At 39.0% G+C, this 12,685-nt stretch overlaps 1 protein-coding gene across 2 annotated transcripts in view; it reads left to right on the top strand.

The window, feature by feature from the left end:
* PLCL1 (phospholipase C like 1 (inactive)) overlaps positions 1-12,685 on the top strand; it is a 308,629-nt gene that overhangs the window by 238,647 nt on the left and 57,297 nt on the right. For both annotated transcript variants that reach the window (XM_074364217.1, XM_010971899.3), the window contains one exon: positions 8,681-11,155. In XM_074364217.1, coding sequence (XP_074220318.1) covers positions 8,681-11,155 — 2,475 coding nt within the window. The remainder of the gene's footprint in view (positions 1-8,680; positions 11,156-12,685) is intronic.

Here is a 12,685-nt window from a genome sequence, read left to right as displayed (position 1 = left end):
TGATTGTATTCCCATCAATATCCCCCTTTATCTCTGTTAGTAATTCTTGTATGTACTTAGGTGCTCCTATATTGGGTGCATATGTATTAACGAGTGTAATATCCTCATCATGTATCACTCCTTTAATCATTATAAAATGTCCTTCTTTATCTTTCTTTATGGCCTTTGTTTTAAAGTCTATTTTGTCTGAAATCAGTACTCCAACACCTGCTTTTTTGGCTTTTCCATTTGCATGGAATACCCTTTTCCATCCTTTCACTCTCAATCTATATGTGTCCTTCTCCCTAAAGTGGGTCTCTTGTATGCAGCATATTGAAGGTTCTTGCTTTATTATCCAGTCTGCCACTCTGTGTCTTTTGGCTGGAGCATTTAGTCCATTAACATTTACAGTAATTAATGATAGATGTGTGTTTATTGCCATTTTGAACTTATCTTTGCAGTTGACTTGGTATATCCTCTTTGTTCCTTTCTTCTTCCTTTTGTGGTTTGGTAATTTTCCTTTGTATTATCATGGATTTTATTTAATTTTTGTGACTCCTTTGTAAATTTTTGGCTTGTGGTTACCCTTTTTTGTAAATCTATCAACCCATTACTATAACTGTTTTTATTAAACTGATAGTAACATGATCTTAAACCCATCCTACTGTTAAAAAAATTTAAAAAAGAAAGAAAAAAATATTCTATATTTCCCTGCCTCCCTCTCCCACTCTCAGTGATTTGTATGTCTTCTTTTATAATTTCATGTTTACTTTATTTGTAATTCATGAGTTATCACCTTTCCAGTTGTGTGTTTCTCATTTCTGTAGCATCCTGCTGCTTTTCTATTTAGAATAGCCCTTTCAATATTTCTTTTAGCATGGGTTTAGTGTTGCTAAACTCCTGCAGCTTTTTTTTGTCTGTGAAACTATTTCTCCTTCTATCCTCACGGATAGCCTTGCTGGATAAAGGATCATAGGCTGCATCTTTTTTTCATTCAGGGCTTTGAATATATCTTGCCACTCCCTTCTGGCCTGTAGTGTTTGTGTAGAGAAATCAGCTGAGAGCCTTATGGGTGGTCCCTTGTAACTTACTCTTTGCTTTTCTCTTGCTGCCTTTAGAATCATTTCTTTATCCTTGACTCTGGCCATCTTGATTATGATATGTCTTGGTGTGGGTCTATTTGGGTTCTTCCTGTTTGGGACCCTCTGAGCTTCCTGTACTTGGATATCTGATTCCTTCTTTAAGTTTGGGAAGTTTTCAGTCATGATTTCTTCAAAAACCTTTTCAATCCCCTTTGATCTTTCTTCTCCTTCTGGGACCCCTATTATGCGAAGATTGGGACGCTTTATATTATCCCATAGGTCCCTTATGCTATTTTCATTATTTTTTATTTGCTTCTCTTGTAGTTCTTCTGAATGGGTGCTTTCTATTGCCCTGTCTTCTAGATCACTAATTCGTTGCTCTGCATTATCTAGTCGGCTTTGCACAGCTATTAGATCATTCCTCATCTCTGTCAATGAGTTTACCCATTCTACTTGGCTCTTCTTTATAGCTTCAATTTCATTTCTGACATATTTTATATCTCTAAACACTATCTCTTTTAATTCCTTCAGCAATTCGATCACTCCTTTTTTGAAATCTTGATCTAGTAGGCTATCGATGTCTATTTCATTGATCTTTCTTTCAGGGGATTTCTCTTGTTCTTTTAATTGGGAAAGGTTTTTCTGCTTCTTCATCTTGCTCATACCTCTTTGGCACTGTGTTTTGTGGAGTATCAGTTGTTTATTTTGGTCCTTAAGGATTTTATCTATCTGATGCCTATTTAGGAATAGAACTTAGGAAAAAAAGAAAAAAAAGAGAGCGAGAGAAAGAATTTTAAAAGAAGGGAGAAAGAGGGTTTGAAAACAGTGTATAATGAATAATAGAAGGGTGAGTTGAAGCAGAGTATTAATCGGGTTTAAAAGGTTGACCTTTTTAAAAGGTCCTTTTAAAACCTTTACAAAAAAAGGGGGGGGGGGATGAATAGATGTATTTGAAACCTGTGTCTAATCAATAGCAGGACATCAAAACCCAAGAGAAATAGAAGTGAATTAAGAAGTAAAGATTAAGAGAGTAATAAAAAATAGAACAGGTAAAAACAGATTTAAAAAATGGGGGGGGGGGGGTGTTTGTCGGTGTTCTCCTGGAGTCTGTGTGCTTTTAATGTGAAGTCTTTCTGTCTTCGTCCTGTTTTGGAAGCTCAGCTTGCTGTTTTCAGAGGTCCTCCGTTGGCGCCCTCTTCTGTGCTGCTCCCAGCACCTGTCCGCAAGCAGATCGCGCCTCCTCCTAACACTGGGTCAGGTGTAGCTCTCTGCTGTGGGCGGGCGGGTCGCTGCCCCTCCGGATGCCCCAGTCAGATGTTGCAGACTGGCCAGGTAGGAGGGCGGGTCGTACCCCCTCCCAGCACCTCGGTCAGGGGCTGTGTTCCTGCCCGAAAGGCGGGGGGGCCGCTCTCCCTCTACCTGCGCCGCCGGTAGTTCCGTTCTCTGTGCGGATGCGCGCTCCGCCCTGGTCGGCGCTCCGCGGGTGGGCTCGGGGAAGACCGAGGGACAGCCCTGTCCCTGCTCCGAGCCAAAACCCAGCTCCTTGTTTGTCTTTGTGGAGCAAGTTCTCTGAGGGACCAGGATGGAAGGATCCTACCTGCCCCGGGCTGCAGGCCAGTCTCAGTCTGGCCTTTGAGGCTGCTAAGCCCTTCGGTTCGGATGCAGGTTTCGCCTCCACCCCCGCCTGAGTGCTAAGCGCGGAGGAAATGGCGGCTGTGCCTGAGCCCTGCCTCTCTTCCCCCGAAAACTTTCCGCGGGTTTTCAGAGATGGGGGTGTGCACCCTTCCCCCGAGAGCACATCAACCTTGCTGTTTTATGGAGGGCCCAGGTTGTTCTGCCCTGTGCACCCACAACCACGGCGCGCAGCCCCTTGCGTTCCCCCGGGGCTGCCTCCGTGCAGCCACTTCCGTCCTCCGCCTGGCTTGTGCAGCCTGGCCCTGCCCGCCACTGCCGGCTCGCGTCTCAGGCTGGGTGTCGGGGGGGACGCTCTGTGCCCGTTAAACTTAGTTCTGTTAGTCAAGGGCTCCTCTGTACAGATCCGAGCCTCAGAGGCTCCCCCTCCGTCCCGCTGGCCTCTCAGTTGGAGAGGGGAGACCCATCGAGCGAGCGCCAGTCCTCCTTTGCTGCTCCCTCCCCGCGGGACCCGTCCCGCGCTGCTTTGCCTTTTGTTCTTTCTTTTTTCCTTTTCTCCTACCAGATTTTTGGCGTCTTTATCTTTTGAAGAGGGCGATGTTCTGTCGGAGTTCCACAGGTGCTCTGGTTGGCTGAGTGGGTCTGTAGATGTGGGTCTTGGTGTATTTGTGGGAGAGGGTGACCTGCGAGCGTTCTTCTACTCCGCCATCTTCTCTTGTCGGTATCAATTTCTTTAAAACTCTAAAATGTGCCACTCCTTCACATGAAGTAGGTACCTATTATTGTTTGTTGAATGAATGAACAAAGAATGGAGACCAGAGGACTCTCAATATTCAACATTGGGGCTCATTTGGATCCCAAATTATTTATATTGTCTACAGTCCTTGGAAAATTTCATATATCAACTAAACCTTTTATTTCTGAATTTTGCTTGGAAATTCATAAAACTGGAATGAATATCATTAGTATAAAGTTGTAGCTCATAAGTTGTCTATATGAACAAGATAGGCTCCCTATGATGAAAATGAGATTTATGTGCCTATATATATATTTTTTTGTCTTTTAGTTATAATCTATTAAATTCTTATGTGAAGACTTCCTTAAGATACCTCTTCAAAAATAAATGTTTTCCCCCTATACTAAAAAGAAAAAGTAAATGTCACTTCAGTGTATTGGCATTTATGTAGGTGGATTATGAAACAAAGATTCCATCTGGTCACAGTTTGACAACCGATGTTTTGATTGATATTCTTTAAGTTTTTGTAAATTTGTTGTTTTACCAACAAATCAACTTAGAACTGTCCACCTAAAAGTAACCCCCCCCATCCCAAATAGGAGTATGTGACAATACAATTAGATGTTTAAGCATGTTTGTCAGATCAGAACTGGGGAAATATGGGTATTTTTCCTTTACTCTGAAATTTTTGTACAAAGCTTTAGTATGCCTTTCTTTTGTGGTAAAATGTATATAACATAAAGTTTACCATCTTAATGATTTTTAAATGTACAGTTCCATGGAGTTAGGTATGTTTACATTTTTGTGCTGCTTTTTTCTTTAAAGTACTTTTTTCCTAAAATTATTATATTGAAACAATTCATTATTTAGACCCAAAGCTGCCCTTGCATTGAATAAGCAGAGTTCTTTCTGGGGTTTATCAGTGTGTTCTGATGAAAAATGATTTTGTCTGTTGAGTTATGTTAAGGAACTTGCAGCATATCCAGCCTTGTTGGGCTCAGAGAGCAAATGTCAATGGGAACTTGTGGAAACAAGTTTATTAGTTTGATTTATGTGAACAGTTTTCCCAATCTGAGCTTAATAAAACATGTTTAGGGTGCTATAAAGTTTTTACTGTTGTGTGGGAATCTCATGTACTCATGACTGGTATCCTATTCCTAGTAGTGGGTAAGCAACAATGTTGTAGAAAATAATGAAAAATTTAAAAAAAAACTAGACCAACATTTGTCCATTTTCCTTAGTATTTTGAAATTATTCTAAGATTGGACATCAACTCTTACATTATGAGATTAGATAGAAATTATCTTTATGATATGACTATATTAGAAACAGTGTTCATAGGCAAATCAATGTCTTGTTTGATAGAAGACTAAAACATGTTTCTATTGCTTTGCTAGTTTATGAGCCTCTTCTTGATTCTGATGATTAAATCTTTTTTATATGAAGTATTGATTAAGAAGACAGTAGATCCAAAAGGTAAAGTATTATGTGGAAATGTTCAGAGACTATATAAACGTAGTTTGGTTTAGTTATTATTTAACTTGTTTAAATTTAATCCCTTTTTGTGAAATGACAATTTTAAAACTTAAACATAAAATGTTAGGATATAGAGAGAATTGAGCTCAATGCCTGACTAAGTTTTGGACCCCACTAGAATATAAGGCTAAGCTTTAATTTAGGGGATAGAGGCATTACAGTGTGCTGTTTATCAAAATAAATTCAAACTTTTTTTTTGGTCAGCTGTTCTAGGAGAAACTCTGAGGGGAGTTGGTACTTTAGTCTCTTCCCTTCATTCTAGAGTCAGGAAATGTATCTTTGAAGTAAATGTCAAATTCTCATACTGTACAATAATCTTTGTATAATATGTCCTTACAGTCATTGGAGTTATATAGATAACTGCAATGGATTTGCCCATATCTCATCATCAATTTTTTGTATTTATCAACAGGAAGATCTACAACTAGTACTTCAGCTTTTCTCAGTTGGGGCTACCCCCGTCTCTGTATCAGAACGATTCTCTTTCCCCACCACCAATCTGCCAAGATCTTCTTCAGGGAACTACAGAGGGTGTGCAGCTCAGCAAAGAGGCCAGGGTGGTGAAGAAGATCAGGAGATTTGGAATCCCTCATCTTCCTGTCCACTCTAACACAGTTTCCAGCTCCCCTCCTCCCAGCTTTTCAGAGCTAATGCATAGCATGTTCATTGAAAGAACAGACCTAGAGAAATATCAGAGTCCTGAAACTTTTCCAGCATATTTTGAATATAAATAATCTTGGCTCTTGTCAACTGTAGACAAGCTAATTGTTCACATGTGCTATGACCTTTTTTTTTTTTTTTTTGGCTCTTTTGAGGGCTTATAATAACTTTGGATTTTGTCTTCTGTGAGATGACAACTTAAGATCATATCTTTTCCACTAGTTCCAAGTTTTAAGCCATTTTAATAATTAGTAAATTCAAGGGAAGAAATAGGCATTTTGAGGCAGGTGGATTCTTTTGTGGGGTAAGATATAAAACATCTGTCTCTTGAAGACTTATCTAAGTAGGAGAGAAAGTCTTGATTTAAGGAAATATCACCACAAAGAAGAGAGGCTCATAAAGGACCGCTATCCTGACAGCAGTAGTTTTGTTCTCATAAACAGGGGCTCAGGTCTGGAGTGGCTCACTAGACCACGAAGAGGGGGGTATGATAGCATGTGTGGTACAGGAACCTTACACATGCTTTAAGAGGAACACCGATTTCCCATTTAAGCTTTGTTAGGAACCATTAGTGGTTTTATAACTCTGTTGACAATAATCTTATTTGGAACATGATCTGTTTATATAAAAATAACTTTTAATGTGAAAGCTCTCATTAGCTTAAAAGTCTAGTGAAATGGTATCTTTAAAATCTGAGTCACAGTCTCATTTGCCATCACAATTCACAGTTTCCTTCAGTATTTTACTTGGTAGATTAATCCCATCTCAGCAGTGCCATTAGGTGCCTGCCTTGATGGTGTGGAAAAATACACACAGACATCTGATATTTCTGAGCATGTAGGCTGTGACGAATTTAAATGTGTTTAATAGTGCATCTGCATATAAATAACTGAAGATTTATGGTTGTTTTTTAATTTAATGATGAGGAAATTGACCACTGTGGGATAATTAAAAATAACAACTCTCTGGAAAAGCAGGAGCTAAGTTCTTAAATGCCAAGGCACCAAGAAGCGCTATCCTCTAATCTAAATTGAGTAATTTATATCTTTGTCACTTGAAGATCAGATATATGAGTTAATGAATCATCCCACCACCATCCCATAACTAAAGCAAATTTTGTTTCTTTTTCGCAGGCAAGGTTTTAGTCAATTGAATAATAAATCATCCTGCCCTTTTCTGAATCACAGGCTAGAGAGGCTCTTACAGGCAAGACCACGACTGAATAAGGCCCTAAAAGAGAGATTCTATCTTGTTCTAAAAGAATGCCAATGAAGGAGACGGCCTAGGCTACTTTGGCTACGTTTTTCAGTGCTTAAAAAAGTAATATCATATGGCATTTAAAAAACATTTTTGGTTTATCACTGCAGATTTGCCTTAAATGCTCAGAAGTCAGGAGTGAATCAACTTCTGCGTAACCCCCAGTATCCTGGCCAGTGCCTCCTGATGGTCCTACAGTGACCAGTTGCACGAGGAAGTGTTTCTCTCCCTTCAAAAAGAATAACCTTATAAGCACTTACAGCTTAAATAAAATATTCATGAACATTTCTTCTTTTGAGTCTCATGGTAACACTATTATACATAATGATTATTGGTTCCCACTTAAAAGCAGAAATTAAGATTGAGAGGCTAAGTGACTTATCCAAGGTCATATATCTAGGGAGTGGAATAAATACCAATTTGAGGCTAGTTATTTCTGCCATAAGGACAATGGCTGTCTATACTTGGCTGCCTCTTTGATATGCTTTATAAAATTGGGCACTGTCAACATGGATTAAGGTACTTTGGGGAAATGTGTTCCTGGGAACAGTATATGAATTGATCATGTGTTTGGGAGCATTGTTAATTTGAGTCTGTGGTCTGAATAGAGGAACGTATAAAGAAAAATCCAGTCTTAAGTGGCATTGGTCAGGTATTCAGTGTAAAGGAATTGAGAGTGACAGACATAGTGGAAGGTCCAGGACTAAGATGAAATAGATCATCTTATAATTATGAGTATTCAAAAAAAAAAATAAAGGCAACCTATGTTAATGTAATAATGATAAAAAAGAATATTCAGAGGACTGGACATGAAATTTAGGAAAGACAATAGGTGAGAAGGCCTAGACACACCCAAGAAGGAAATAGCCACAAGAAATAATTAGCCTGCTTAAAATGCACTAATCTGCACAGATGAAGTTTGGTGTCCCGTTGGCACTGTTCAGGGACTGGTGAAATGGGCTGAGGAGACTAGAATTCTGTGAGACTAAGATTCAAAGACACTTACAGAAACGTGTGCAAGGCAAGGTGCAGATGCTCCCTGTGACATCTTATGGAAAAAGGCTTTGAGATTTAATTTACGTTGGAAGAACCTCAACAGTTAGTGGAGCCATTCACATTTCTGTTTAGTTCTCAGCAGTGACTGCAAATAGCATTATACTGAAAAGCAGATGTGAAGTCTCAATATTCATTTAAATTGTTTACCTCAGTCTGAAAATTTGCTCAGGTGAGAGTCATTTGTCTATTGCCAGCTCTCAATGTGACTTTCAAGATGCCTTTACTCTTCAAAATAGTTTGAGGAAAAAAAGTGATTTTTCAGTTACTCTATATTGTAAGCCTTTTTTGATGTAGTGTACATTAAGGTAAAAATCTTTTATTTGAAATAGAAGTATAAAACCTAAACTGTTGCAAAGCGTAAATGAGGAACACTTTTAAAGAAATCCAGCTTTTTGTTTTCATGTATCTATAGGACTTGAGCTAGGTTATCAAAGTACCAATAGGTAGAGGTTCTTAGCTAATCTGATTTAATGAACAAATAAGAGTGATTTGCAGTTAATTTAATACTTGATTGTATTTCAGAGAGCACACAGGCATTGGAAAAATAAGTTTTTTCTCAACCGAATAATATGAATTTTCTCAGCAATTTCTCTTTTCCGCAACAGTGCAAAGGCAAATTTTAGGCTAGCTCCTGTCCCAATCATCATCATATCTGAATGGAGTCTGAGGAGTTCATAGAGTGCTACTGAATTTGTTTATTTGCTAAAGGAAATTGATGCATTATCTTCAAATTGTTTTACAGGATCCTTCAAACCAAAAATGTGGTGGAAGAAAGAAAACTGTGTCCTTTAGCAGCATGCCGTCAGAAAAGAAGATCAGCAGCGCGAGCGACTGCATCAGCTTCATGCAGGCTGGCTGTGAGCTGAAGAAGGTTCGGCCCAACTCTCGCATTTACAACCGTTTTTTTACTCTGGACACAGACCTCCAGGCTCTTCGCTGGGAACCTTCCAAGAAAGACCTTGAGAAAGCTAAGCTTGATATTTCTGCCATTAAAGAGATCCGGCTGGGGAAGAACACGGAAACGTTTAGAAACAATGGCCTTGCTGACCAGATTTGTGAGGACTGTGCCTTTTCCATACTCCACGGGGAAAACTACGAGTCTCTGGACCTGGTTGCCAATTCAGCGGATGTAGCAAACATCTGGGTGTCAGGGTTACGGTATCTGGTTTCTCGAAGTAAGCAACCCCACGATTTTATGGAGGGCAACCAGAGCACCCCAAGGTTCATGTGGTTGAAAACCGTGTTTGAAGCAGCAGATATTGATGGGAATGGGATTATGTTGGAAGACACCTCCGTAGAATTAATAAAACAACTCAACCCTACCCTGAAGGAATCCAAGATCAGGTTAAAATTTAAAGAAATCCAGAAGAGCAAAGAAAAACTGACCACCCGAGTGACAGAAGAGGAGTTTTGTGAAGCTTTTTGTGAACTTTGCACCAGGCCAGAAGTGTACTTCTTGCTTGTACAGATATCTAAAAACAAAGAGTATTTGGACGCCAATGATCTAATGCTCTTTTTAGAAGCTGAGCAAGGAGTCACCCATATCACAGAGAACATGTGTTTAGACATTATTCGGAGATATGAACTTTCTGAAGAGGGACGTCAGAAAGGGTTTCTTGCAATTGATGGCTTTACTCAGTATTTGTTGTCACCAGAATGTGACATTTTTGATCCTGAGCAAAAAAAGGTTGCCCAAGATATGACCCAGCCATTATCTCACTACTACATCAATGCCTCGCACAACACCTATCTCATAGAAGACCAGTTCAGGGGGCCAGCTGATATTAATGGGTATGTTAGAGCTTTGAAAATGGGCTGTCGAAGCATTGAACTTGATGTAAATGATGGCTCAGACAATGAACCAATCCTTTGTAATCGAAATAACATGACAACACATCTTTCCTTTCGAAGCGTCATAGAGGTAATAAATAAATTTGCCTTCGTGGCTTCCGAATACCCACTCATTCTTTGCTTGGGGAATCACTGCTCCCTAGCACAGCAGAAAGTAATGGTTCAACAGATGAGAAAGGTCTTTGGCAGTAAACTCTATACTGAAGCACCTTTGCCATCAGAATCCTACCTCCCATCACCAGAAAAATTAAAAAGAATGATCATTGTGAAAGGAAAGAAATTGCCTTCCGATCCAGATGTTTTAGAAGGAGAGGTAACGGACGAAGATGAAGAAGCTGAAATGTCTCGAAGGATGTCGGTAGATTACAACGGTGAGCAGAAACAAATCTGGCTGTGCAGGGAGCTCTCTGACTTGGTGTCTATCTGTAAATCTGTGCAGTACAGGGATTTCGAACTGTCTATGAAAAGCCAAAACTATTGGGAAATTTGTTCATTTAGTGAAACAGAGGCTAGCCGAATTGCAAATGAATACCCGGAGGATTTTGTAAATTATAATAAGAAGTTCTTATCACGAGTCTATCCAAGCGCCATGAGAATCGATTCCAGTAACTTGAATCCACAGGACTTTTGGAATTGTGGCTGTCAGATTGTGGCAATGAATTTTCAGACTCCGGGACCAATGATGGACCTTCACACGGGCTGGTTTCTTCAGAATGGAGGCTGTGGTTATGTCCTAAGGCCATCTATCATGCGAGATGAAGTTTCTTACTTCAGTGCAAATACAAAGGGCATTGTACCCGGGGTGTCTCCTCTAGTTCTTCATATTAAGATCATCAGTGGTCAGAACTTCCCAAAGCCCAAGGGAGCTTGTGCCAAAGGGGATGTCATAGATCCCTACGTGTGTATAGAGATACATGGAATTCCAGCAGACTGTTCGGAACAAAGAACTAAAACTGTACAACAAAACAGTGATAATCCTATTTTTGATGAAACATTTGAGTTTCAAGTGAACCTACCTGAGCTGGCCATGATCCGTTTTGTTGTTCTGGATGACGACTACATTGGGGATGAGTTTATAGGGCAGTACACCATACCGTTTGAATGTTTGCAGCCTGGGTATCGGCATGTTCCCCTCCGCTCCTTTGTGGGTGACATCATGGAGCACGTAACTCTTTTTGTCCACATAGCAATAACTAATAGAAGTGGAGGAGGAAAGCCACAGAAGCGCAGCCTTTCAGTGAGAATGGGGAAGAAAGTTCGGGAATATACTATGCTCAGGAATATTGGTCTTAAAACCATAGATGACATCTTTAAGATAGCAGTTCATCCCTTACGAGAAGCCATAGATATGAGAGAAAATATGCAGGTAGGAAAAATATACTGTTCTCCCCTACCCCTGCTTCTCCTGACCCCTCTCTCAGCAGTGAACATTGTTTTTCACTAATGATCTGATTCCTCAGAAAATGATAAGGAAGGATGTGCAAACCCATGTACTGCTGAACTAAGTTCAGTATTGCTTGTGATGAAGCAGATATATTTTATGCTTCTAATTGTGGATGCTGTGTTAAATTTGGCCTGAACAAAGCCAGTTAATGGAGTATCAGTGTAGCAAAATGCTTTATATACCCGTTAAATATCTCTAATACATAACCAAATTGATATATGGGAATGTGTACATAGAATATAAAATTATTATATGTGTATGTAATATACAAAACTTTATATATACAAACACATGCATACTAATTGTAAGTATATATGTAAAATATTCACGGATAAGAACATAGAAGGGAATTTGAAGTCATATAAAACAAATGTTATGCCTGTTAGATTATTTAGTTGTTTAAATGTATAACAACAATAATAAATTACTCCCCACAAGAGCAAACAAAACTAATCAACAAACAAAATTCAACACTTGAACTTGTTGAAAACTATTTAGTCTTCTAGAACTGAGGTTTAATTGAAAGGACATGGATTCTGGATTAAACTCTATCCCTGTGTGATCTTGAGCAAATTATTTCAGATCTCTGATCATCAGTTGTCTCCTCATAAGGTAAGAAAAATAACAATACTTACATCACAGGACTATTATGAGAATTAAATGAGAGTGTAAGTAAATTACCCAGCTTCGACATACGGGAATTCAGTGTTGTTTTCCTTCCCTTCATTAATGCTTGTAATCAGAGATGGCTGCAAACTTCTTTTTTCTGTGCTACTTATATGCTTATTCTGGGCTCATGTTACTGAGACGCCGCCAAACAACAAATGCTTACTAAGTTCCTGCAATGTGCAAGGAAGTGTTGTTTGACAGAAGTGGCAGTGGTCTATGTATCAGAGCAAAACAGGAGAGGAATATTTTTCAAAGCAATTTATTTGCTCCTTTAGCTAACATTTTTATAGTAACCTTCACCAAAAATCCCTACATTCAAAATAGAAAATAAGATTGAAGAAGTTGAGTAATATTTCCCAAATATTGCATTTAATAGATAGGAAAGTTGAACTTTAAGTCCAGAATTACCTGCCACCAAAACCCAATGATCATTCATGGTTGTTAGTCATGTGATGTCAAATGCCAAACCACGACTTGGTAAAAACTTTATTTTTACATTATTTCGCTGAGAAATTCTGAGATAGGCTTAAAATCAATTTTAAATCACCAAAATATGGGGAAATAAACCACATACAAACACTTAGATTGTAAGCATATAACTTGAGGTGGGTTGCCTTATCCACTATCTTAAAAATAGGCTACAAATATTAGCATTATCTACCTGACTTTTTGTGACGTAATTCTACAACTAGTATGAATCCATGTGTTAAATTAGTGGCAAGTTGTTTCTACATCTAAATTTATATGTTCGAAGTAGATTCTATATAGTTTTATGTAATTCTT

This window comes from Camelus bactrianus, chromosome 5, assembly GCF_048773025.1.
Source record: "Camelus bactrianus isolate YW-2024 breed Bactrian camel chromosome 5, ASM4877302v1, whole genome shotgun sequence".
In the NCBI taxonomy this organism is placed as follows: domain Eukaryota; kingdom Metazoa; phylum Chordata; class Mammalia; order Artiodactyla; family Camelidae; genus Camelus; species Camelus bactrianus.
The sequence above is the reverse complement of the archived record's forward strand: the minus strand, read 5'-3'. Positions and strand labels throughout refer to the sequence as shown.